General features: G+C 43.1%; 1 protein-coding gene across 3 annotated transcripts in view; it reads left to right on the top strand.

Moving 5' to 3' along the window:
* The window catches only part of zfhx4 (zinc finger homeobox 4), an 81,190-nt gene that overhangs the window by 17,898 nt on the left and 37,031 nt on the right, over nucleotides 1-26,261 (top strand). For all 3 annotated transcript variants that reach the window (XM_029528675.1, XM_029528674.1, XM_029528673.1), the window contains exons 2-6: nucleotides 2,771-5,297; nucleotides 5,812-6,024; nucleotides 6,400-6,694; nucleotides 8,488-9,029; nucleotides 24,215-24,449. In XM_029528675.1, coding sequence (XP_029384535.1) covers nucleotides 2,817-5,297; nucleotides 5,812-6,024; nucleotides 6,400-6,694; nucleotides 8,488-9,029; nucleotides 24,215-24,449 — 3,766 coding nt within the window. In that variant the 5' untranslated portion in view covers nucleotides 2,771-2,816. The remainder of the gene's footprint in view (nucleotides 1-2,770; nucleotides 5,298-5,811; nucleotides 6,025-6,399; nucleotides 6,695-8,487; nucleotides 9,030-24,214; nucleotides 24,450-26,261) is intronic.

Below are 26,261 nucleotides of genomic sequence, written 5' to 3'. Positions count from 1 at the left end.
ATTCATAAACCTCAGTGTTTTATGTCCGAGCCACAATTCAAAGGGGTTGCTCCTAAATGAAATAAGTGCTCAAGTGACACCACTGACAAGCAGTAAATCCTGTCACATTACCTCACAAACCCGCCGCTTCTGTGCAGATTTACCCTCAATCACATTCAATGCGAGTCACGGTGAGAGGGACATGCATGTATATGTTTGGCTGCAGGAGAAAGCCATGCATGTTGTTTTAGCTGCTACAGTTGACCTTTTGATTTTATACATATTTTTTTCACACTGCTGATTACATTTTCTCACCTTCCTTTTCTGCTATACCGGACGTGCAGCTATATCCAAAATGATAACATGCCTGTGTGGAGGAACAGCTTGTGTTAATAACTTGCAGTCTTGTAGCATTCAAGTTGCACATCTAGCCTATTTTAATTCCTTCCTTATCTAAAATGCAGAGTTAATTGCTGGTGTGTTTGTGTCTCTTATCTTTAGGATCTGTAATCAGATTTGAGCCAAAAAGAAAAAAAAAAAAAAAGTCAGTTGAACATTTTTTTTCTCCTTAACCTTCCAGCTGTAACAGTTCACACCACCAACACAATACAAATGCATACAGGGTGTATACTGTGATGTCTGTGTAGTAAATACTACTGATTTGGAAGTAAAAATTTATGGGGTTTTTTATGTTTGTGCTACAATTATGTCTTACACTTTGATTGCACATTGACTCTCGAAAGAGGCTCTTTTGCCGTTTAGGGTTAGTACATGCAGCACAGTCACCTTCTGATACATTCATGCTCACCAGATAAGCATTAAAATGAATTTTCTCTGCTCCTTGTGAATTTTTCTTTAAACTCATGAATAGAGAGACAGAAACAGAGTGAGACACAAATAGAGAGGAAAAAAAAACATAATTTATCTCTTTTAATCTATCACTAGTCTCCATGGAATCGTCTCTGGGATATGTCAGATTAGACCTGATTATAGCGCGTGCACACACATGCACCCACAAACATACACACACACGTTTGATTTCATTCCTCACGCTTTTACTGTCCCTCCCACTGGCTTTGTTTAGCCCTGGATTGTTGCAGATTAATCCTCTAATTGCTTTGTAGCTTTGTTGTGATGGAGAGGGAGTGTAGAAAAGAGAGAGAGAATTAAGCAGCAGGTGGATTGGGTTAAAGGTTAACATGGCTCTTTAAAGCTTTCTTTTAATGCCAGCTCATTTACACGCAAGCATCTGAAAGGCGCTGGCACTGTATTAAGTGAAAAGACACTGGCATGCACAACCTGTTAGCATTTGTTGCATTTAGCTGAGTAGGAAAAAATTCTTTCTAAGTAGCAACGAAGGTTTACTTTTCAAGCTTTTAGTAATTTTTTTCCGATTTCCTCTAGTGGCTTTTTTTTAGTTGATTCTTTTTGTTCTCTCCAGGTGATGAGAAATTGCGCCTGCAATTGCAAAATGAAATTTTTAGGGAGCTGTGTGTGCACGTTTGTAGGCTTAGGAGCAATTTATTCGGCATTGTGTGCATGTGTGTTCCTTTACGTTTGTGCCTTGTTGTGAAAAGCCAGGAGATTGAAGTAGTAAAGGGTTGAGAGATGGGAAGCCACCCAAGATTGATAACATCTCACTGGTATTCCAAACATCATTCCTCATGGAAGCTTGTTCTCGCCCTCTTTCTTTCTTTCCTGTGTTGCTCCTGTAAGAAAAAAAAAAAAACAAACCCATCAACATTAGAGATGAAAATAACCCTTTATTTTCTGATCTGTGTGACTGGCCTGTAGAAAGGCATTGTTCTAATTTTCCTAATGTTTAAGTGCTGCAGCACACTAAGCATGGCCAGAATGTATAGTATACAGTCTAACTCATACCTTTGGGACATTATTAGGTTAATAGTTGCTCTGTAATTAGCAACCCCTGACTGGCAAGATGATATGCCAAATCTGATTTAGGCACTGATTGAAGACTTCAGTCAACTTTTTGACAAGCCTAACTATCTAATGTTACATCTGTGAGTTAGTTATTTTGTACTCAACTCTACTTTTCAGTGTATGCAAACACAGCATTAGCACACACGGGACACGGTGGAGGAAAAACTGCTTCCAGCTTCCAGTGTTGCACAGTGGTATGCCGATCAAAGACTCTATTTACCAGACAATTGGGTTATTCCTATAAACTTCCCTACTGCTGCCATGGGAGCTGCTTCATTCATTTATACCTCATTTCCCCTGTGTCCAAGCTTTGGTCCCTGGGGTCAGTAGGAGTCAAAACCTTTGTCTAAGGATGGATTTTATTTATTTAATTATTTTCCTGTGCTCATGTCCACCAAATGCTGCCTATCTGTCCTTAGACATAGTTGTAAGTCAAGTGGGGGTTGGTTATTTTTTTGTCCCCAAAAAAGGTTTTTGTTTTTTTTTTTTTTTCCAGAATTTAGAGTGTGATAATTCATTTAAGCTACAAATTAGGAATTTTAGGTCAAGCCTTCCAGGCATCATTTTAGATGTTGCCAAATCATTTCAGGTTATTTTTGAAGGTTGTTCTGGAGGGAAAACATGCATCATAATGAACATAGTAACTGGGTAAAAGTGTTTCCAGTGTGCAATGTTCAAATCCATCTTCTAAAGAAGTCAGTCTGAAAGTTCTGAGATTGAATGAGTGTAAATTAGAATAAATTACGATCAACTAATTGGTGGTTCAGAAATAGCCTGAAATGTCTGTTTGGTAAACCCCTTCACTAAATATTTGTTATTAATTCTTTAATTGTGTTTCTCTCCTTGTAAGGTCCCTGTTAGGCTGGATGAGATGAGATCCCTATGTAGTGGTCGTTATGGCAACTTGTGACTCTCCCCCTATGGTGTCATCACGGCAGCAGGAACATGGTGGCCAGAGGCTGGACGCTGCTGCTGAGGACAACTCTGGCATCGCCATGGAGACCAGTGTCGCCAACAGCAACAACGCCAACAACAACCAATCGTCACCTGCCGCCATTGGAGAGCCGGAGAATGGCCTTGGACAGCCTGCTGTGAGCCCACTGAGGTCCACTGCTACCCCCACCATTGTCAGTGCAACTACCGACCCTCTAACTGAGCAGAGTCGGCGAGAAAGCTTTACTACTGGTAACAAAGGGAGTGTTACCGGGACTTTACCAGGAGTAGGAGGAGGAGCAGTTTTGGGTTCGGACTGTTCTGCCCCAGCCACATCTCCCGTGGCGCCGGCAAAGGAGATCCCCTGCAACGAATGTTCTAATTCCTTCTCCAGTTTACAAAAATACATGGAGCACCACTGCCCCAACGCTCGTCTGCCTACCACCGGAGGTCATGAGGAGGGTGAGGAGGTTGAGGGGATGGTAGGGGAGGAGAGTGAAGATGAAGGAGAGCGAGAGGTGGGTGCTGCAGAAGTGGGGGAGATGAACAGTGAGGTGGAGATGGAAGAAGATAGCGATGTGGAGAACCTGTGTGGTGAGATCATCTACCAGCCCGATGGCTCTGCCTTCATCCTGGAGGACGCCAAAGAGCAGCGTGGCAACCAGGGGGGGCTCTCTGCGGCTCTCCAATTCAGGGGCCTGCTGTCCCCCCAGACCTTCCCCAGTGTCCAGGCCGGCAGTGGCCAGAGTTGCCTCAGCCCAGGGGGGGAGCGTTTGGAGCAGCCCGCTGCACCCATGTCCTTCTACCCCCAGATCATCAACACCTTCCACATCGCCTCATCCCTGGGGAATAAATCCCTAGCGACTGACCACCCCTCCTTCCCAAATACCTCAGCTGGAGGGCTGGTGGGCGCTGGTCCCGTGTTGCACAGTTTCCGTGTCTATGACCTCCGCCACAAGAATGACAAAGACTATCTGACAGCGGATGGTGCAGCCAAAAACTCCTGTGTGTCCAAAGATGTCCCCAACAATGTGGACTTGTCCAAATTTGAGGGCTGTGTGGCTGATGGACGGCGGAAGCCTGTGCTGATGTGTTTCCTGTGCAAGCTCTCTTTTGGCTACAGCCGTTCCTTCGTGACACATGCTGTCCATGACCACCGTATGACCCTAAATGAGCAGGAGCAGAAGCTGCTGAGCAACAAGCATGTCTCTGCCATCATCCAGGGTATCGGCAAGGACAAAGAACCTCTTATAAGCTTTCTGGAACCAAAAAAACCCCCCAACTCTGTGCTACCCCACTTTCCCACACCTGCCAATTTCCTAGGGCCAGACACGGGGCTCCGCGGATTGTGGAATGCTTTCCACAGTAGTGGGGAGAATGCAGATTCCCTTCAGGCAGGATTTGCCTTCCTGAAGGGCAGTGCCAGCAGCTCCTCCAATGACCAAACGCCCAGAACCCAAAACATGCCAAAGGCTGAGACCAACCCAAACCTCGGGGGAGGGGCTGGTGCCCACAGAACCCCTACTGGGAGTTCTGCTGCTGCTGCCACTGGTGGTAACTCTGATAGTGACTGCAAAGGCCAGGTTAGGGACACATGCACTTTGCAACCCAATGGGCCAGACCTGAGCCAGTACCCACCCATCAAGCGGGAGCCCGGTGCAGTGGGAGGAGAAAGTCCGGAGCAGGACGAGGACACTTACTCCAACGGTGGTGGAGTCGAAATGGAGGCAGATGAGGAAGAGGATCATGCCATGACCATGGCGATGAGAGGCCAGCGGGCTAACAGCACCAGTAGCAAAGATTTCCCTCTCTTAAACCAAAGTATTTCCCCCCTTTCCAACAGTGTGCTAAAGTTTAACAGTGACAGCAAAGGCCCTGCATCCACCTCCTCTTCCTCCCTGCCTATGTGCGAGAAGCTGGAGATGGAGAAGAGCCGCCTGTCCAATGCCCTGGCATCTGCCAGAGAGCGGGAGAGCAGCAACGATTCCACCATTGAAGCCCTGGCAGGACGAGATGGGTCATCGCCATCCTCCCATCCCCTTGACATGATGATGTTGCGCACAGATGACGAGAGCCCTGGGCCTCTGCATCAACACACAGGAAATCCGAGTACGCCTGGAACTCCAGGGACACCTGGTACGCCTGGTCCGGGTGAAGGGTCCCCAGGTAGTGGGGTGGAGTGCCCCAAGTGTGACACGGTCTTGGGATCGTCACGGTCCCTGGGAGGGCATATGACGATGATGCATTCGCGCAACTCCTGCAAGACGCTGAAATGTCCCAAGTGTAACTGGCACTACAAGTACCAGCAAACACTGGATGCCCACATGAAGGAGAAACATCCAGAGTCTGGTGGATCATGTGTGTACTGCCGCACAGGACAGCCTCACCCTCGTTTAGCCAGAGGCGAAAGCTATACCTGTGGATACAAGCCTTTCCGCTGTGAGGTCTGTCCATCTAATTTTTCATCTCTATGGATTTTCTGTTTTCCCAGTTTTTTTTTTTTTTGTTTTTGTTGCTTTTTTCCCCCTGATATTTCCAAATTAAGATGATTCCTTTGATTTTTGGATTGGGTTTTATAAATCAACTTTCATTGAGTTTGTTTATTTCTTTGATTTAGCAAAAACAGATTACTGTGGTGTGTGGATGTGCAAATGAAAATATATCATATGTCAACCTCTACAGCAGGACATCTTTACCCGGTTGGAAATTCAGTGTCAGAAGGCAGGGAGGAGGCAATTTAATATGTTTGTCTTCCTCTTTGTATCAACATCTCTCAAAGCTGTAAAGGTTAACGTAATTATCTCAAACAACAGAAAGTCAGAATTTTAATATTAAATCATCAGATATCAGCTAGTTTTTGTGCAAAAAAAAAAACAAAACAAAACAAAACACACTTTATTTATTTATTTATTTGTTTGTTTTTAATCATGCATAAATGTTTTCGTTCTTCTCTTTTAGGTATGCAACTACTCAACCACCACCAAAGGCAACCTTAGCATCCACATGCAGTCAGACAAGCATCTGAACAATGTTCAAACACTCCAGAATGGTGGCAGCGAGGCACAATACAACCACAACCATGCCAACCCTGTGACCAATGCCAGCCTTGGTGGAGGTTGCGGTGCGCCCTCGCCATCCAAACCCAAACAGAAGCCTACTTGGCGTTGTGAGGTAATGAATCCAACAGAGCATCTTTGTTGGGCTGTGGTAGCAACATACCAATTTGCGTGTTGCATTGTCTCCACAATGAGCCGATTATTTCCCTCTGTGTCACTGTCTATTATTTTTCTTGGCCACATCATCATCTGACCTCATGTCATTAAAGAACAGAATCTCTCAAATATTTTAGCATTATTTTTAAGTATTACACAGCTGTAGAATCCATAAGAAGTGCATTATAGTGGATGTTTTACTGAAATGCTTGCATCATGTGTGTTTTTGTTTTCTTTTTTTTTTCTGAAGACATTTAAATTGTTTTGTTGTGAAGCCCCATTTTAACATTCTGTGTCTTCAACACTGAACTCACCTCTCCTCGCTTCCCAATAGGTATGTGATTATGAGACCAACGTGGCGCGGAACCTGCGAATCCATATGACCAGTGAGAAACACATGCACAACATGATGCTGCTGCAGCAGAACATGAAGCAGATCCAGCACAGCCTCCATCTGGGCCTGGCCCCAGCTGAGGCAGAGCTTTACCAGTACTACCTTGCTCAAAACATGGGCCTGGCAGGTGTAAAGCTGGAGAACCCCGCCGGCAGCAGCGGCCCAGACGCCCAGATGATGATTAATCCATTCCAGCTAGATCCGGCTACTGCGGCTGCTCTTGGATCTGGTCTTGGTAAGTGATACTAGAACTGAAATTAAACAAAAGGGATATATTTGTCTGGTAAGATTTATGCATTAGGCAATTGATATGCAACCCCCCCCCCCCCCCAAAAAAAAAAAAAAAAAAAAACAACATTTCTTCTGCGGGTGTGACAAAGTACTAAATATTTTCCCTTTTCATATTTTTTCCCCTCAAGTGTTCTATTTGGTTTCCCTCTGCTCATCTTTCACTTGGCCAGCTGTATCCGGTTTATCACGTATATCTTGGCATTGTTTTTATCTTTGTGCCTCTTCTTCATTGCTCTTCATTTTTCTTCCTGTCCACTCACCTTCCCTTTTTCTGCTCCCATCCTTTTTACCTTGCCCCCCACCCCCCTTTTGCTTGCGCCCTCTTCTCGCTCTCTTCCTCTTATCTCTGCTCTCATATTGTCCCTCTGTCATTGTCTCCTTTCTTTGACCCCTCTCACTGATTAAAAAATGATTATGAGACGCCACATGAGAATTATTCTTAATCTTTCATTTGTAATTTTCTTAAGTCAGCTTAATCCCCCCTATACACACCCCACCCCACCTTCGCTCACCCTGGAGAGAACACACACATGTACACGCATATACACACACTCTCACACAGCAGGAAGCGGATTCCCGTAGGAGTGAGGGAGATTTAACAATGACCCTGCAGTGTTACACACCCACTCCCTCATCTAGTGTGGAGGTCACAGCCCAGCCAGCAGATGTACTCTCAGTGAATTACACTCATAGCACACTGCTCCCCATAGTGAGTACAGCTGTACAAAGGTTTAGATGGTGTGAGCTTTGTTTGAAGATATTTAAATACTCACACATACACACAAAAAGTGCGTGCCCACATGACATGTTTGCATGCAGACACACAATGGTATCAACTTGCATTTGGCATCCACGATCGCATTTTTAAAACCAGCTCACACACGCATCCACTCAAAAGTACACATTTAGTCATCCACTAATTAGGGGAATTATGGTTACTAACTGTGAGAAAAATAAGATGTAATTGTTAAATCTTCTGTGCACCAAACAGCAAAATATTATCTGGGAAAAAAATAAAACATGATGAGCTTCGTTAACATGCATCTGGAGACAAAGCAGGGATCAAATGAAAGAGTTAATTACACTTGTATGAATAGTAGACCTGGGTTATTGTGGGGGGGGGTTATGTGTCCTGGGGTGGGTGGGCCGAAGAAAGAGAAAACGTGTGTAATGCATTGATCAGCTTTTCAAATCTGTGTGTCAATGTGAGAAAAGCCTGGAGCCTTCAAACCGTTGTCCCACCATGGCTGAGAGCAGTAATTAAAGCTACCTGATGAGCGAGTTAGCAAGTTGAAAAGGATGATTGTAATTGATCCTGATTCAATCCTATTAGGGTTTTTTATAGACGAGACTTTGTAAGGAGCCCTAGTCCTCTGTGAGGCTTTATTTTATCAAATCCTTTTGTGTGGGAGAGGCCTGCATAGAGGACTCACTTTTCTCTCCGCACTTAATTTCATTTAATAAAAAGAGCCTTTTCTCTTTCACTCTATCCTTTATCCCTCCCTATGCATGTGAGCCTTTCATTTTCACCAGAGCTTGTCTTTCTGTGATACCTCTTTGTTTTTATGTACCACTCTCCCTGCTGTGCCTTCTGTCTAACATGTTTCCCCCTCTGTGCTTCCATCTATGTAATTCTTCTTGAGGCCGGACTGTTTACATTGCTCTCTGTGTCATTTTTTACTATCTAACCTGTTTTTGTTGTTGTTTTTTTATTATTATTTACTTATTTCTCCATAGTGAATAGTGACCTATCAGCTGAGCTGCGTCTCACCAGTGGTCAACTGATGGCAGACGACCTGTCCCTGGTATCTTCGGGTGCAATGGGGGGCATGTCCTCATCAGACCCCTCGCTGTCCTCCTTGTCTCCACCCATCAACGACCCCTCACTGCGCCTCTACCAATGCGCTGTGTGCAACTGCTACTCTACGGACAGCCTGGAGGCCCTCAACGCCCACGTCAACGCCGAGCGCTCTTTGCCCGAGGAAGAATGGCGCTGTGTGGTGGGCGACGTCTATCAGTGCAAGCTCTGCAGCTATAACACGCAACTTAAGGCCAACTTTCAGCTGCACTGCAAGACCGATAAGCACATGCAGAAGCACCAACTGGTGGCCCACATCAAGGAGGGAGGCAAGGCCAACCAGTGGAGATTAAAGTGCGTGGCCATCGGTAACCCGGTGCACCTCAAGTGCAACGCCTGTGACTACTACAGCAACAGCGTGGATAAACTGAGGCTACACGCCACCAACCAGAGGCACGAGGCCGCCATCCGCCTCTACAAGGTAAATGCAAAATTCTCCCACAGTGTAGGTGTCCTGCAGAAATGTTGCTTCTCTGGTCACAGAAAAAAATCTCAGTAACAAAAAAAAACAAACAAATACTCACTACATGTGAGGAAGAAAACAATCATGTAAAGATATGTCATTAAAGAGAAAAGCACTTGGAGAGTCAATGTTTTTGAAGGACAGACATTATGTTGTATAGCATACAGCACAATACCGCATCATTCTGGCAGTACACGTGGGAGGGGAACACTGCTCTTTTCAAGTTCAGATTCAGGAAAGGCATGGATGTTTTTCTTATCAAAGAATCTGCTCCATCCTATTCAGTGCAGCGTCAGTGTCATGGATAAAAAGTTCCCATGAGAATGGAATGACAGAAATGGAAAAGGTCACCATTAGAATACCCAGGATGATTTTCATCAGATATGGGTCTGTTATCTACTTGTGACCAGCTGACACCACTGTCACCGTTACATATTACACAAGTCACGTACTGTTTCACATGTTTCAGAGTTTTGATTATCTTCAGCTGTCATCTTGATTTCCAAGCTGTAGATAATTCTGTAATAATTTGAGAATGTCGATGCATGTTAGGAACTTTTAACAATAACGCAATGAAAGAGGAGCTTAGCATTTTTTCACACGCTACTTTTGCTCTTTGACTCCTTTGTGATGTATTCAGCGAGAACTTAAAAAAATCTATTTTTATGGATTTTTATAAAAACATAGTTTTTTGGGTTTTTTTTACGTATTATTTATGATATCGCACCAATGTTTTAATTTCATTACTTTTGTTTCTGAAACATACACACTCCTTTTTTGAATTCATCATTGGCATGTACATTCATTGCTTGGGATTACTTTGGAGTAACTTGCCGCAGGGTTTCCACAGTAGCTGTCCATTAGTGACATAAACTAACATGAATCAGTTTGTCTAAGTGAACTCTTCACAGTTTCACTAATACAAGTCATGTCTGCAAAGAGATTCCAACACAGCCACTATTATTCTCTCCTCCAATATGTTTAAGGTGGTTTTTATTTGCTGGACTTCTCCCTCAGCTTAATAGGATGCTGTTACTTTTTGAGGCCTTGACTTACAGAACAGGATCAAGTGCATTACATTAATGAGGATTTTTTACGACTGTATACAACATTTGGCTGTGAGTGTGTGTGTGTGTGTGTGTGTGTGTGATTTTGATGGAGAAGCAGTAGTGACAAGACAAAAAAAAAAATGGTAGAATCACAGTCTTCTTATTTTTTATTTAAATTCTTTACTAACTTACAAAATTTTGGAATATATCAAAAAAACCCTGTGACAAGTATTTGCTCTTATTTTATTTTTTGGTAAAATGGGTTTTCATTTCTTTTAGATTATTAAATTTTAAGTTGTACTTTTGGCCAATAGCTGATACAGGATGAGCCAGAGTGAAATACAACAAAACTTTGTTTAGAGTTTTTCTTTTTCTTTTTTTTTTTTTTTTTAAATCTGCAACATTGACTTTGTAATTGTGGTATACTTAACTGTTCCATAAATTTTAGTCAACTTTCAGTCATTTTTTTGCGAACATGGTGCCTCCTTAGCAGAGTAACATTTAAGGAATTGGGTTTATTTGAAAATCTGTGACTGATTCTCACTGTTCCAAGGCTTGAGTGGATTAAGTACACTGGCATTCTTAGGGTTATTTAAAACATTTGTAGTTGACTTAAACAGGATGTACATATTGACACAGGATCAGCCGAACTTGGCATGGGATAAGATGGAGATGTCTGTCCTCCGGGATCGTTCACTAATTGCATTGAAATATTGTAAATTTCTAAATTCTTACCAGAAATACTGCCTTTAAGTTAGCCTACAATTTCTTAGGCCCTAAACTTTATGATTACTGTCACAGGAAAACTTAAACAAAGGTGCGTGCGTGTCTTTGTACAATTGCGCATATTGTTGAGTGATTTTTGGCAGCTGTTTAAGCTGATTTAATATGAGGCAACAGCCAGATAGGTTAGTGAACACTGGCAACCATTTAATTATGCAAAAGCCTTTTTATATTAGTTGTGATTAAATGTACAAAGCCAAGAAAAATAATCAACAACACATAAATGAAAGAAAGTGGTTTGTCCACGCATATCCCTCACTGAGTTCTTTTGATTCGCAAAAATGTGAAGTGGAGAAATGGAGTGCCGTCCACAGTATAGCCAATGCAAGTGAGGGTCATCCCAGTGCCCCCTGTGTGCACCCATACACCCCTGCACGTCATCTACCCACCCACCTACCCAACAGGCCTCAACAAATCTGTTCCACAGATGACGATTTTAATGCCTCTGGCAGAAATCCCACTATTTTACCCTTGGACATGTGGTAGTAAAGCAGAGAGAGGGGGAGAGAAAGCATAGAGCAGTGGTGCAAGAACGGAGGAAAAAAAAATCATTTCTTTATTTGACCAGAAAAACACCTCTCCTTTTATGTATTGGCAGAGGTGAAAAGCACATGGGGATGGAGGTAGCTTGGCCGGGCGCATAAAAGATCCAAGTGTTGACGACTTTACCATCTGGCTTTTTGGAAACACAGAATATCTTTATGGCATGGGAAACCATTTGAAGATACAAACAAAAAGCATATTCAGGAGATTTTATGGCTGCTTTGTAGCAGCAGTGGAGTACTTCTAAGGGGAATTGAGAGTTTGAAAGTGTTTTTTTTCCAGACTTTGAAACAGCGAGGACTAAATGACATTAGCAGCACATGCACATCAAGTCATATGGTGTCCAGGGCACAGCAGGTGGCGCAGGAAGTCACAGGCCTTATTAGGAAAAAGTGGAGATCTCCACTTTGCTGCTGATTCGAGAGGAAATGTAGGATGTGCAATTGGTCCCTTTTAGTCCTTGATGGGAATACTTAGACATGGGATGTTTTTCCACAGTGTCCAATAATGCAGAATTTAGTTACAATGAAAAGTATCCCCTGAACGTCAGTGTAGTATCATCACAGCTGTCAAGTGTAAATCTTGATCTCTCAGAAACACTGTAAATAACAAAATGGAATAAATTTTTATGTAGCCATTGCATGCTAGCAGCCTGTGAGGTAAGCTCTCTATTAAATGGTGTCATACTATGGCGTGTCCATAGCTGGCCTGGCTCGTGTTTAACTGAGCATTGAGTATGATGATCTATGGCTTCGTTATGATTTTTAATAACAAACACAAGGCCTTAATGCACATGGAGACAGAAGTAAATCTGTCAGTTTCTATCATTCACAAGTGCTGTTGAGCTAAGTAGGGGGTTTAGTTTGTAGTGAGCGTGTGTGTTTGTGTGTGCATGTGTGTCCGCCGAGCTTTGAGGTTGAGATGTGGACTGTGCTCGTCCTTGGCTCATTAGGAGTTGAGAATGTTCATGGTCAATGTGGCATGGTCAAGGACCACACACACACATGCGCTGGGTGTCTCAGAGACCGTGGCACCTGTTTCTCAGATGGCTGTTTGAATAAATCTTAAACTGTCCTCAGCCACAACCAACCCACCCCCGTGTGTCTGTTCAGCTTTCCATCATAACTCAAGCAGAAATGGACGTCCGGGGTCCGCTGGACATTTCCATATCTCTGTTTTTCTTTTCATTATTTTTCCCCCTTCTTTTCCTTCCCACACACTCTTTTGAACTCCATCTTAGGCTCATAAAATGCTCAACTTTTTACAGGGGGGGGGGGGGGTGAGGACATTTAGATGGAACATCCAGAGAATGTGTTTCCTTACTTCTGTTCCCTTCTGATGTCTCTGAGTCCTTCACTCCCTCTGTCCTCACTCCCTTTGTTTTGTCTCTTACTCTTTCTTTTATTTCCTCTCTCTACCTCTCCGTCTCTCCCCTGGGGAGTCACAGATAGGCCATCTCATTACCCATGATCCTCTTGGCAACACCATTGCCCAGAATTGAGGGGTGGGGGGAATTAAATGAGGGGAGGGATGGGAGGAGGGAAGGACATAAGGAAATGGAAAAGAAGACCTGTTTTTTTTTTTTTTTTTTTAGATGCATCAAAGGTCCTCCCTTTCCTCTTTTTCATCACCCTTTTTTTTTTTCTTCCATCAACCAATGGGAATTTTTTAATTTTGCCTCCCTACAGACACACACACACACACACACACATTTTATTTTCCTCCATATCGCTCTGATGAAGATGGCTGTGCTTTTGGATCTGAGATATTAACTCTACCGCTGTGTCTGCAGCCAAGGGTCAACCCTGCCCATTCTCATTTGAAAATCAAATAGCCTTATATATATGCAGCCCAAATTATTGGACTGTCATTTGGACTTGGTGATGGGAGAATGGACAGGAGATTGACTCCCATAGATTTGCATAAAAAGCCATTGTGCTAGTACCAGGGATAGAAAAAGATTGTGGCTCTATTTCAAATGCATGGTACCATTTACAGTTTGACACACACACATACATGCTCACATGAATGCATATGTGCGCAAAAAAGGTGCATTACACTCATACGCAGAGAAACACTTGCACGTACAGTAACTGCGTACACACAACTGTTGTCTTGGTTAGGATATCAAGTTACCATTTTCCACTTGAACCCATGTCCTCTTGTTCCAGACACACTCTTCATAACTGTGTCCTTGTCTCTCACGCACAGACAACTTTAGAGTTGTTGTTGTCTTCTGAATGGAATGTTAGGTGACACTTCACACTAGATGCTACTTGACTGCAAGATATAGATTTTCATGTTCTGTCATGGAAATAAATGATACTGCCTGCCGCTGAGTTCACTTCGGTGTTTTTACAACAGAAGGTTGTCCCCCTGTCTGTTTGTGTCTCTTTTGCTCTCTTTCTTCATTTTACCTGTTTGCAGTTGTTATTTGGTCTCTCTCTCTCTCTCTCTCTCTCTCTCTCTCTCTCTCTCTCGCTCGCTCCCTCACTCACTCTACAAGGCAAAGAGACGCCAGTTAGTAGATTATTCAAATTGTCTCCTCTTTCACCTGCACGGACATCACAATGGAAATCTTTCAGAGGTCTGGGGATGGTGGAGTCGGGGATGAAAGGTAGCAGCTAATTAAAGCATAAAAGCAAGTGTGTGCGTGTGTGTGTGTGTGTGTGTGTGTGTGTGTGTGTGTGTGTGTGTGCGCGTGTGTACTTGTGTGTTGCTGTTGCTTTGTATGTGTGACAGAGAGGTTTGAATGGACAGACTTCTCCACCCTCCCTTTTCTTCCTAATAATCCTCATAGATATTAATAAGAGTTTCACCCATTCTCCCTACAACGCCTTAACCAGATGGTCGGCACAGCATTAGTGTGTGTGTGTGTGTGTATGCACAATGTCCAACTCTGGTCCCAACTCCCGCCTGACACTCATGTGTAGTGTCCCTTCCCTCTCCACCTTTCTGCCTCTTGACTCTTTAGAAAACAGACAGTGGTGGTAGACCCCCCACCTCCACCTTTTCTTTTTTTAGGAAGGTTAGTTTTTCTGTATGTCAAAAAAAGAGACAGACAGTTCTGGTGTTCTCGTGTTAATAGCCAGATGTGATCCTCCTCATAATCATTTGCACCCCTTCCTGGGCTGTGGGTTATTTGGCCGGGCTGGGGCCAAGCCATTTGTCCATGTGCAGGGAACTGTGAAGCAGATCGGGGCTGACAGGTATGGGAACGATAGCAGAAGGAGGGGGGAAGTGTAACGGGGGGGTCAGTGTCTTCCAGACCACCATAAGGAAGGGAACATCCTTGGGATGTGGGAACAAAGGAACAAGCAGGAGTTTGGTTTTTTTTTTGTTTGTTTGTTTGTTTGTTTGTTTTTGTTTAGTTTTTTTTGGGGGGCTTTTTTTGGGTCTCGTTTTTTCCCCCTTAGGTTTTCCATAACTCTCCAACGTTCTCTATATCCCAAACACAAGTTCTCCCTCCTACTACCCCCCCACCATCTCACACTTATCTTCCTTTTTCTCCTTTTTTTCCATCTTCAACTCCTCCCTGTCCCTTGTTTTTTGTTGGGTCTTGATCACCCTGTTGAGACAAAGATAACACAAATGTTTAAGCAAAAAGAAAAAGTAAGAATGAAAGAAGGCGCATGATCTCAAATATGATCTCTCGGAGTACATAGCCTTCACTTTTGATGCCTTGATTTGATCAACACTGCCTCAAACAGATCACAGGGCAGCAAGATCAGATAAATATTTTTGTGTAAGTTCATTAGCTTGTCTTTTGAAACCACCTGACATGTCTAATGCCTAATTTGTATGAATGTTGTCAAAAATCTTTGTCTCTGTACTGTATGCCAATTAGGGGACAATGTTATAAGTAGATATTCTATTCTTGAAATAGAATACAGGGGTTACATCAGCTTTAGAATGGTATTTAGATGGTGCAAACACACTTTTCCCCTCTCATGAAGTTATCAGGATATTGATATGGACAAAGTTGAACTGAAATACTCCAACGCCTTTGCAAATCAATAATCAATCGATTGGAGGTAATTGTGCCTCCCTTGGAAGAGTCCCAAGTCTCTCTCACTACCTCACACTCTCTCTGTCATTATCAGCATGTGGCTCAGGATTCAGCATTTCAGCATTCCAGCTGTAATTGATTTTAACCATTAGGTGCTCACTGAATAGATAAGTAGTGGGAGATATTTGATTATATATGGTGAAAGACGGAGATGGTGGATGAATAAGGAGAGTGAAAGAGGGCGGGAGAAGGATTGAGGGATGTCGCTCGGAAACTAGAGAAAGAGGAACTGACCTGTCCTGCTGTCTATCCGTCTCTACCACTGGCCTTCCACCCCTGCAGCAGCACAATACTGCTGACCTCCAGTGAGTTCAAGCAGCTTAGTTTCTATGGGGTAATCCTTAATGCTTTGAAATAGACCTGATAGAAAGCCCACTTACTTGTCCAGGATTAATATGGGTTAGGTGGGGGTTGGGGGTGTCCTGGATTTTTAGCACATTTAGTTAAATTAACCCATTGCAATTACCATATTTGGGTGTAGTTGTTGACTTAAACTTGTACAGGGTTGACGATCGCACTGTGCCACAAGCATGTTCCTGTTTATCAGCAGATAGAAAAGCGATTTGCATTTGACATCCTTGTATAATATTAGCTGCCATATTTCAATACGTTACTCACTATTGCTGATGTTTAGATTTACTATGCTGGTGGCCAGAGTATGGTCCATTCAGTGGTTGCCCATCCCCTACAGAGGCCATTTTGAGTCTTAGTGCAGCTGGGGGTGGTATTGCTTTCCAACTGTTTTCTGAAGACATAAGTCTAATTTTTTTCACACTGCTCTTTCTCTTCTTTCCTTTTTCTGGCAGAAGTGTAGGTTAGTATTAGGGATAGGGGCAGATGGGGGGTGGTGGGGGAACAAAGGCAAACATTTGAGTAATCTTCAAAGAGCTCATTGGTATGTTGAGTGGACGCTGGTATGCGGACCGCGGCTGAGGCTTTTTCAGAGGAAAACAATGTCCTTCCTTTAGACCGCCGGGGCCTGGGCAAACACTACCAGCCAGGCAACTCTGCCCGGTGCTGCCACCGCTATCAGCTAAACCCCCACTGTGACCCCACTTCCACTCTCCTGGCTCAAGAAGAAAATAGTGCCGGAAAAGCACAAGGCTCATCATTTTGAGTTTAGGGGTAACATACAACATCCCAAATTATCAAATATGGGTGATCATGTTCCAAGTGATCTATTGTTATCAGTGTGCACTCAGTGACGCACAATTACTGCTTCACAGTTGGACATTTGATATAGTAGAACAAGTCAGACAAAAAAGAGAATGCAGACCAAAAACTTGGGCCACTCTACACAGGGATTAGGTGTGCCAACTTGTAGGTCAACTGCGAGGCATTTGACTTTGTGTGGCAATATGCAAAACAGTGCTATTGAAAAACAACTCATTTAACTGTGCCTGGCAGAGGTACCACTCAAAACAAACACACAAACACTACACACCTTCAACACACAATAAGCCACATTGTCATTGTGCTTCCTGGCAATAAGACTTAAGCGTTTCCTTTTGTTCTATGAAGCTTGGTGAAATATTCCATTTTAGTCTTTGCAAGTGGATCCTGGAATGTTATCTTATATTATCATGTTTCGATACAGCAGCAATAGCAGTGTAGTGTTAAGGTAGTCATGTACACACCATTGTATCCGTCTAAAAAGCAGCATACCATGATAGCACATTCATAACAACAGTTCTTAAGAGAAACAAGCAGTCTGCCATTTTGTGACAGATTCAAAATGAACTCCCTTTGTCCAGTAATCACCAGCCATTTTCTCACCAGGATCCACCCCAGGGATAATTTCTCCCATTTCGCTGTCATTAGCAGGGCCTGGTATTAGGCTTGTGTTTTGTTCCCTGTACCTTTTGTTTTGTGCTAAGTGAAACCATGCGACAGGGTAGGGGCTAACTGGAAAACAATACTCCCCTTCACAGGCTTAGGAATGTGTAATTAGTGATTTGAACCCGACTATGCTTGTCTAGATTCTTCCCTATCATTCTCTCTCTCTTTCTGTCTCTTGTTCTTTTGTTCCCTCTGTCAAAGATTCTCAGTCTGTTTTCCTCCCGAGCTATCGTTTAGTTTCTTTCACTCTAAGTTTCTGTCCCTTTGTCTAAGTCTCACTAATAGACATTTTTCATGGCAGAGAAACAAACTTCAACAAAATCACTACTCTGTTTCGGCACCAAAATTATTTTCCCTTCTCTTCCTTTTCAGTTCTAGTCAAACATATCAACGTCAGTGTTGTACAAATTTCTTTGATGTCACTGGCCACTAAGCTCAAGCCCCAGATTTTCAACCCCTTAATTTATTTCTTTACTTCTTTATTTTTTGCTGTTTTTCATAGATCCTGTTGATTAAGCCGTGATTTCCCCAAAGCATCTTTGCATGTTGGGAAAAATGGAAAATGATGAACCCTACCCAAAACCATGTTTGGAGTTCAGAAATATCCCTCCCCTTGTGAAGCATTGGAAAAAAGATGAATCCCACAAGTATGTTAGCATTTCAGTGCTCTCGAGCTCAGCATTTTATGATCTCTGTCTCATCGAGAGAGTTGATGGAAAAGATAACCTCAGCAGTAAGATGGTTTAGGGAAATGGGGAGGTCTGGTCAGTCTCACCTGGCGGCGACGGAGACAAGCGGGGGCTTTTAGACCCTAATGGGCTAAGGTCAGGATGGCTAATAGGGAGTAAGTGGCTGAGCCATGCTGTCTAAATCTAATGCTAATGTAAATACTGATCCATTTTCATGGGGGGTGGAGGCGAACTGGCTTTCAAGACACCTAACACACATACACACATACACCGATAAGTAAGTACAATTTGTTCTTATGTCTGTCTTCTTGAATCTGTTATTCCCAGCTGCTGCGTAAGTAAATAAAATATGTAGCATTTGTGTTTTAGAAATTCAAGAAACATATTTTATACATATTCACTGACGGAGAAAAGAAGAAACTGATCACTTTGTACATCAGTAGGGTTATTTTTCTTTGTTTCTTTGCTCTGGTATGCATAACTTCTTTGTATGTTTGTGTGTGTGTGTGTGTGTGCGCGTGTGCGTATATGTTTATGTCTTGGCAAAAGAGGGAGTAAGAGATAGAGAGACGGAACTGATTTTTCCAAGAGCGGGGCCAGAGGTCATGAAGCTGTGAATTTCAGATTGACCTTTGCCACATACGTCAGACACATTTACGTCACTGCTACAATTGTACAAGCATTTTTCTGTGTGTGTATTCATGCATACTTGTGTGTGGCTGTGTGTATTTTCGTTGTCCTTTTTGGGCCCCTTTTCCAGTTTAAAAAAAAAAACCCATCTTGTTTGGATCTTTATGGGGACTACAGTTTAAGGTTAGGGGGAAGGTATGATTATTGTTGGGTTCAGGCTTCCCATAATGTTGTGTTGTGCATGCGCATGTTGCTATGTGTGTACATGTCCATTTGTGGGAGTCAGGAAAATAAAAGGCAAGATTATCAACTAGACTTTAGTTACATTACTTCCCAAGCACTCACAAAGCCCTATCACTATTATGTCCTAATTCTTTCCTGCTGACAAATGGCAAAGGGAGTAAAAAAAGAAATGGGGTGAAAAAAGGAGGGACAGAGACAAGAGATAGAGAGACAGTGGAGGAAAGCGGCAGAAAGTTAGAATGAAAGACTCATTGTGATAATTCATTTATTTTGCTTGGCGACCATTATGCGATGGATACTTATTATTTTTGGGTGACCTAAGCTAAGCTCGCCCACAGGCCCTGCATCTCATGGACAGGCCTCAGAGCTGTGATCTTATGCGACTGCCAACAGGCAGAGCTGCTAGAAACAGGAGAGGCAATTTATCTCAAGGAAATATTTTGCTTTGCATTTATGAAAGTAAGCTCCTTGGTAGTAAAGAAAGAGGAGACAATCATCAGGAAAGAAAAGAAGGTCAGATGGATTCGTGGGGATTTAATTAATTTTTTTTTTTTTTTTGCTGGGGTTGTTTTGCGTCTCCAGCATCTTCAGATCGCACACAGTGGCCCGTAGGAGTGAGAGAGGAAGGGAAAAGCAGCAGTGCATTGCATGTATATTGTGTATTTGCAATGTGCACTCAGCAGTTTTTTGTATGTGGCTCCTATTTGCATATTTGTTTTTGTGCGTGTGCAGCACTGAACCCGTCTCCCTGTACACTACATTCATTGCTCTCTTTATCTGGAGCGAGGTGGCACATACCTGGGCCCTCAGCATCTCTTTTCAGCAGTGCAGTCTGCCAGCAAATCCATTGGCAGTGATCTTGTGTTACATCTATGTCTAGGGGGCTGAGCGTCGGTTAGCAGTAACATGTGTTAGGGAGGTGGTAGCACTGATGGAATCCTGCACTTGGCAGCCTTCCAGGCAGCACTGGTATGTGTTTAAAATACTTTCAAGGAACAAAACATGCTTTTGTTGTTTGCTGGGCCAAGTGGGGCTGTTTTTGTCTCCCATGGCCCCCAGGGGCCCGTGGGGATAGCACCGGAAGATGGTGACATTCCAAAAAGAAGGTATACCCAACAACAAGGTCCCTAAAAACGCTGATGAAAGGAGATAAAGAGGTTTTCATTTTCACAATGCGTGGAGGTGCACATCTGTATGTATGCACATGCTTTCAGACACAAACAGGGACACACTCACACTTGACGTATATAAAACACGTACACACACGCCCTGACACACGCATAGTGGTTATGAAGGAATAGCTGCAGTGGTGGAGGCTTCTCATTTCCACTATGTGTTTATTAGCTGCCGGCTGCTCGACTTAATGACAGGAAAGAGACATGTTTGTACTGAATACCCTAATTTGTCATTTGGTTTACGGAGGAAAACACAACTGCCGCTGCTTTCGAAATATTTTTGTGTTACAAGTGAACACGTACAATCACAAAGACAAAAAAAAATAAAAATAATAATAATGCAGAATTGAAATTATAGACAAACACAAAAAGCTCACTTGTGAGGTAAAATAAGAAAAAAAATGTGGAGTCAAAATTACTGATGCATGAACACATCAAACACTCAAAGGCATACATAAAACAAAAAAAAAAAAAATAACCACGAGGCATTGAAATTATACCCACAGACACCAATTCATGCACACACACACTTTATCGTACATGTACATGCACCAAAAGATAAAAGAAGTTGTGAGAAGATGTCTTTTTGCTTTGCCTTATTAAGAATTCAGTTAATGAGGCAGCTTTGTCACCACGGATAGAACAAATGAATATGAGACAGCAGTGCTGCTATATTCCCCACAAATCCAGGCAGTGAGCGGAGGGGAGGTGTGTGTTTGTGTATCTGTGTGTGTGTGTGTGTGTGTGTGTGTGTGTGGGTATGTGTGAGAGAGAGAAAGGTGTTTTGTAAACATCTCATTCTGCATAATGAATGCAGTCCTCTGTCATCCTCATACACACACACACACACACACATACACACACACACACACACACACACACACATACACACACACACACACACACACACACACACACACACACACACACACACACACACACACACACACAACAGCTAACAGCTACACAAGGGAGCTCCCCTTACCTGTCAAATTGACTCTCCTCCCCTCTCCTCAGTGCAAGTCCCTGTTTGTGTGTGTGTGTGTGTGTGTGTGTGTCCGTGCGTGTGCATGTCATCGACAGGGTTGACAATCTTCTGTTTTTGACAGGTAAACAGGAAGTCCTGACTTCTGTAATTTGCATTTTGTGTGCATGCACCTCCTCCACCATCAGGAGATGTCTGTGCCATGTTTAGGTCCACCCAGGGAGTGCTGTTTAGCTGATTTTGATTGGCCCACAGGGAGCGTTAGCTTATTTTGTTGTTTGCCAAACAGTAATCCCCAACAATTAACCACCAGGCACTCTGGAGAGGTGCCATATTGACAGAGATATGCCTTTCTCCCGCTGTGCACACACAACACGCGCATGGACAGACACTCATCTTACGCAAATGTATGTATCTGTACAACACATACACACAAATCAGCAAGCAGCGTAAATTACATCCACGTTTCAAGCAGACACACACAGGCGTAAACCCAGAAGCAGGAACAGTGTGTTTGTGTGTTTGAATATGCATTACACAGCCCACGCCTGGCAGGAGTCAAAGTGCTCCTTTAAAAGTTCATAAATCATGGATGCTCTGGCCTGTGATCACCAGACCGCCTGCATTTCAGGCCTGCAGAGTGCCAGAGAGCGACAGACAGCCTCTAGTTTAGGTCTTAAACAAACCCTCTGGAATGTGCTGATGGGGAGAGAATTAATATTAGGTCTAAACCTATCTGGCAGCCCAGTTCAACCCCAAGTATATCATTCAGCTCCTCTTAGCTGAAGCCTCATATCCTAAAAACAAATATAAGCTCTAAATTTGAGACCTGGAAAGACGTATATTATTTTAGGCCAATACAAAATTATATGAAAATTTTAATTCCCATAAATGACCATTCAGAGCCCCTGGAAACTATGTTTCTGCTGATAAAACTCAACGATCACTTCTATCTGTTCTTCAATGATCGTCTTTGCTTACAAAGCTTTGCCGCATTGCAATGAGCTTTTCTTCTGGTGTTAATGTAATACTGAAGCTTGTCGATTTACAAAAGAACAGCCTTGTTTTTGTTAGTTTTTAAGTCATTTTTTCTCAGTTTCCATTTAGTCCTAAGTTGTCCCCGCTCGTATTCAGTCACAATTGAATCAAGAGAGAACAAATATGCAGCAGTGAAAAGTCTCCTTGTTTTATATTGTACTATTGATTACAGAATGCTGACATTGAGAATCTATGTATCTATTGAGTCTGTTGTGTATAGTGCATAGAAGAAAAGCATAATTGGTAACATTGTAATAGAAAAAGTTTATACATTTTAATGAAAACAAACTCTGGCCTCCTTGTGTCTGCATATTTTTTGTTCAATGGGTGTGTGTGTTTGCCTCCATGAGCACACGTGTGTGGTTTCCACGGTAAGGCTCAGCAGCCCAGTTCTCCTGCAAGGCAGGGAGAGGAAGAAAGAAAAGAAGCAAAGTAAGAGAGAGAGAGAAGGAGCGAGGGAGGCCTCCTTTCACAGAGAAACAAAGATAGCTGTAATTAATGGCCCTGAGCCCTGGACTAGAGGAGCTTTCTTCTGACAACTCTGACTTAATTAAAACTTAAGACTTCTGAAAGGGCCTCTGACTGCGAGGGGACGTCCCACCGTCTTGTGAGAAAAACCTTGTAAGATTTCCTACAAAAGAAAGAAAGAGGGAGAGACAGAGAAAAGATGTGTTAGCGGCTGTAGCTATGTTGCTAATCCCTGTTTGTCAAAGGAGGAAGAGGGAAGGGGGGGGTGGGGGTAAGAACTCACACACCTGCAGCTAACTGTCCCCAACCCCCACACCACCCCCTTGAACACAGACACACACACTCCTCCCACACATACACTTTTCCAATCTCTGTTCTTGCTCCGTATAACATGATGTAACAATGCTCAGGAGAAAATATTAGTGAACTTAACACGTGCTTTTGGAGTGAAACATCTTCCTATAGGAGTGTAGGGTTAGTCCACACAGATGCCATTGTGTGCATTAATTCATGCTTAGAAGCCTGCACCTGTTTCTCACGTGGCTGTATGAATAAATCTTAACAAAGCATAAACTAACCTTCCTGAGCTACCTCTGTGTCTCTGTCCCTTTGCCTCGCTCTCTTCTCCTCTATGCGTGTCTCTTTCTCTCTCTCTCTCCTCCCCCCCCTCCCCTTACAGAGGATCAGATAATAAAAGCTTGGCCTGGTCTTTTGTTTTTGTGCATTGTTCATTAGCCCGGCAGCAACAACAGAGGCACACTTGATATGCTTGGTTTGACTGGGTGTATGGGAGTAGAGCAAGGTGGGATGGGCGTGTGCGTGTGTATGTGTTTGTGTGTGCGTGCATGAACGCACTAGGACCGGGCAAGAGGTAGGGGGTAGCTTTGCATCGCTGCAATGCCATTAAAGAGGCAACTGGAAATTAAGGGCTTGCAACTGACAGCAGACTTTGAATGAGAAACCCCTGCAGCTGCCAACAATGAGGGAAGCTGGACAATGTGCATGTTAAAGACAAAAACAGTGTTCTGAGCTCAACCCTTTATCTGACTTTTCCTGGGTTTTTAATCTTTACGTCGCCTAAAACACATCCAGTTAATTTGAACTGTTGTGTCACGCTGAAACAAAACACTGCTTCAACTGTTACTCTGTCAATGGTGTATCTTCTTCCTGGGAAAAGTTTGCCACGCGATTTATTTGTTTTCAATCTTGCATTTATTTCTACATTCAAAACTTTAGTGTTTGAAGTGCTGTAGTTTTTGCGGTTGCAGTAGATTTGTGTAGCAAACACATATTACGGAAAATAATGGGCCAAGTTATTTAGATGTTGCCCACTGACATCCTGCTGGCTTGAAATCTGATTTCTGGATGTTGGATTTTTAGAACCAAACTGAAAGCCAAGTGGAAGGAAGGATTTTATAGCTATAAAACGAAGAATTTGACTAATTTTGCACACAAGGCTCGGTCATTTCATTGAGAATCACCCAAATATCTTTCTATTATATCAATCACTGAAAACTCAACCATAATGGAAGAAATTTAAGTAGCTGATACACTTTCAACATCTTCATTTGGCCATGGAAACCCCTAAAACATGAAAAATGTCTAACGTCTGCTCTTTCCTCTGTTCCGCAGCACTTGCAGAAACTGGACAGCACGTACAGCCTGGAGTCATGTGTCTACTACTGCACACTGTGCGACTACTCCACTAAGGCCCGCCTCAACCTGGTGCAGCACGCTCGCTCTGCTCGCCACCAGCAGAATGAAGGACTGAGAAAACTCCAGCTGCACCAGCAAGGCCTGGGAGGAGACGAGGATGGACTGAGCCTGCACGAGCTGTTCAACGTCAAAGAGTGCCTCTTGAGCCAAGGTCTGTGTTTCCTTAACTCACTCTGTTTGCTTAAGCTGTTGATTTGAATCTTTTTGGTTATTTTTAAGGCTATTTTGGGGTTTTGTTCATATTTGATGTTATTTCCCGTCCTGTTTATTTCTGGTGCTGTGCCCCGACTTTTCATTGCCTGTTTTGTTTTTTGTTTTTTTTTTTTTAATCAAAGCTCCTTATTTTAGATGAAAGCTGATGTCACTTGTGCAGTGGTCACTCTTCAGATCCATCTTTTCTTTGCTCCTCCCATGTCTTTTTCTTGCACCACTCCTTCTTTTTTATTCTGTCAAACATCACTCCCTCCTTTCTTCCTTCGGCCTTCATATCCAGATCACGTCTTTCGATACAAACCCGTCCATCCCTCCTAATCTCTCCAAAATGAGCATACTGTTCCTATTAGGCTGCCGCGCTTATATCTTCAACACACACACACACACGTGCACATACGCACACACACTCTGTCCCTTGCACAGGGACATCCCAGGCAGGGAAGCAGTCAGCTTATGAAATTTCACCTTGGGAGGATCTCATAGTGAAAAGGCCTGTACACACATATGTTATACACACACACACACACACACACACACTCACACACACAAACACACACACACACACACACGTATGCTACAGCTACACAGTCTCTCCCTGGAGTGAGCTTTCATTTCCTTTCTCATGACCAAAGCAATTTGGCTTTCATTTAAGAGTCTCCGTCCTGCCAGCAGCTAATAAGTGTAACAGAACTGTAAAACATTCAGAGAGACAAAAAAAAAAAAAAAAAAAAAAAAGATTTATCGTTTTTCTTTGAGTGGGGGTTGGATGGTTGGTGAGGGGTTGCAGGGTGTAAGGGGAGGGGGCTGCGCTGTAATTTAAACCAGAAGACAGAGAGTCAGGGTCCATTATTTAGTCATCCCTATGTTAATGCTGCTGGGAGAAAATGAGTGCTTAACTTGTTTTTGCTTTGCTTGACCTGAAGGAGCGGGTGGGGTGGGGTGAGTTATGGGGTGAGGCGGGGGGGTAACACATTTTGATTAGCATTCCAGCATAGCATTAGTCCATGCATCCATCTGTGTGCATTGTGCGTGTCAGTGCGTTGCTGTGTGTATTTCTACATGAATCTGTATTCTCCAAAGTGTCCTGTTTATACTGTACATGTACTCCCACAAGAGAGAGGGGGCCCAGAGCTTAGAAACATATGTGAAGCTGAAAACACACTGACACACGCACACACACATGACCAGGAGAAGAGCTTCCAATGCTGAAATGGAGACTGTTGCTGGTGTACGTTTGGTTTTAATTAACCATGGATCAAAGTTTCGGTGAGATTTGCGGTGCAGCAGAAGAAAAGCATGCTTAGATAAATCATTACCACCACCTACCACCCCACCCCACACCCTTACACACACTTATGTCTTTCTCTCGCTCTCTTTTCATATCTTTCTCTCTCTCTCCTTTTTTGTCCCGCTGACTCCATCTCTCTCCTGCTCCTGTCCGTTTTTTCATCAAAAATACAAGCCGCCCTCACTCCCTCCTTTTTTTTTTCTTCTTCTTCTTCTTTCTTGTCCTTTTTACATCTTAAACCAGTGAGCACAACCAGGTTTTAAAACTGTCAAAAGCAATATTCAACCACAGCACCTATTTCAAATGTTCCACTCTTAAAACACACCATATTTGTTGCTTGGCCTCATTTTTATACCTTGGCTTCATTGCCACATGGTTAATTTCCATGAAGAAGCCAGTGCAAAGCTTAAACGGACGCTGGCAATGTCCAAAATGTTAAGCCACTTTTTTGGATGCCCTCCT

Source organism: Echeneis naucrates, chromosome 20 (genome assembly GCF_900963305.1).
Source record: "Echeneis naucrates chromosome 20, fEcheNa1.1, whole genome shotgun sequence".
Classification (NCBI taxonomy): domain Eukaryota; kingdom Metazoa; phylum Chordata; class Actinopteri; order Carangiformes; family Echeneidae; genus Echeneis; species Echeneis naucrates.
Note: the sequence above shows the minus strand (reverse complement) of the source record. Positions and strands in the feature narration are given on the sequence as shown.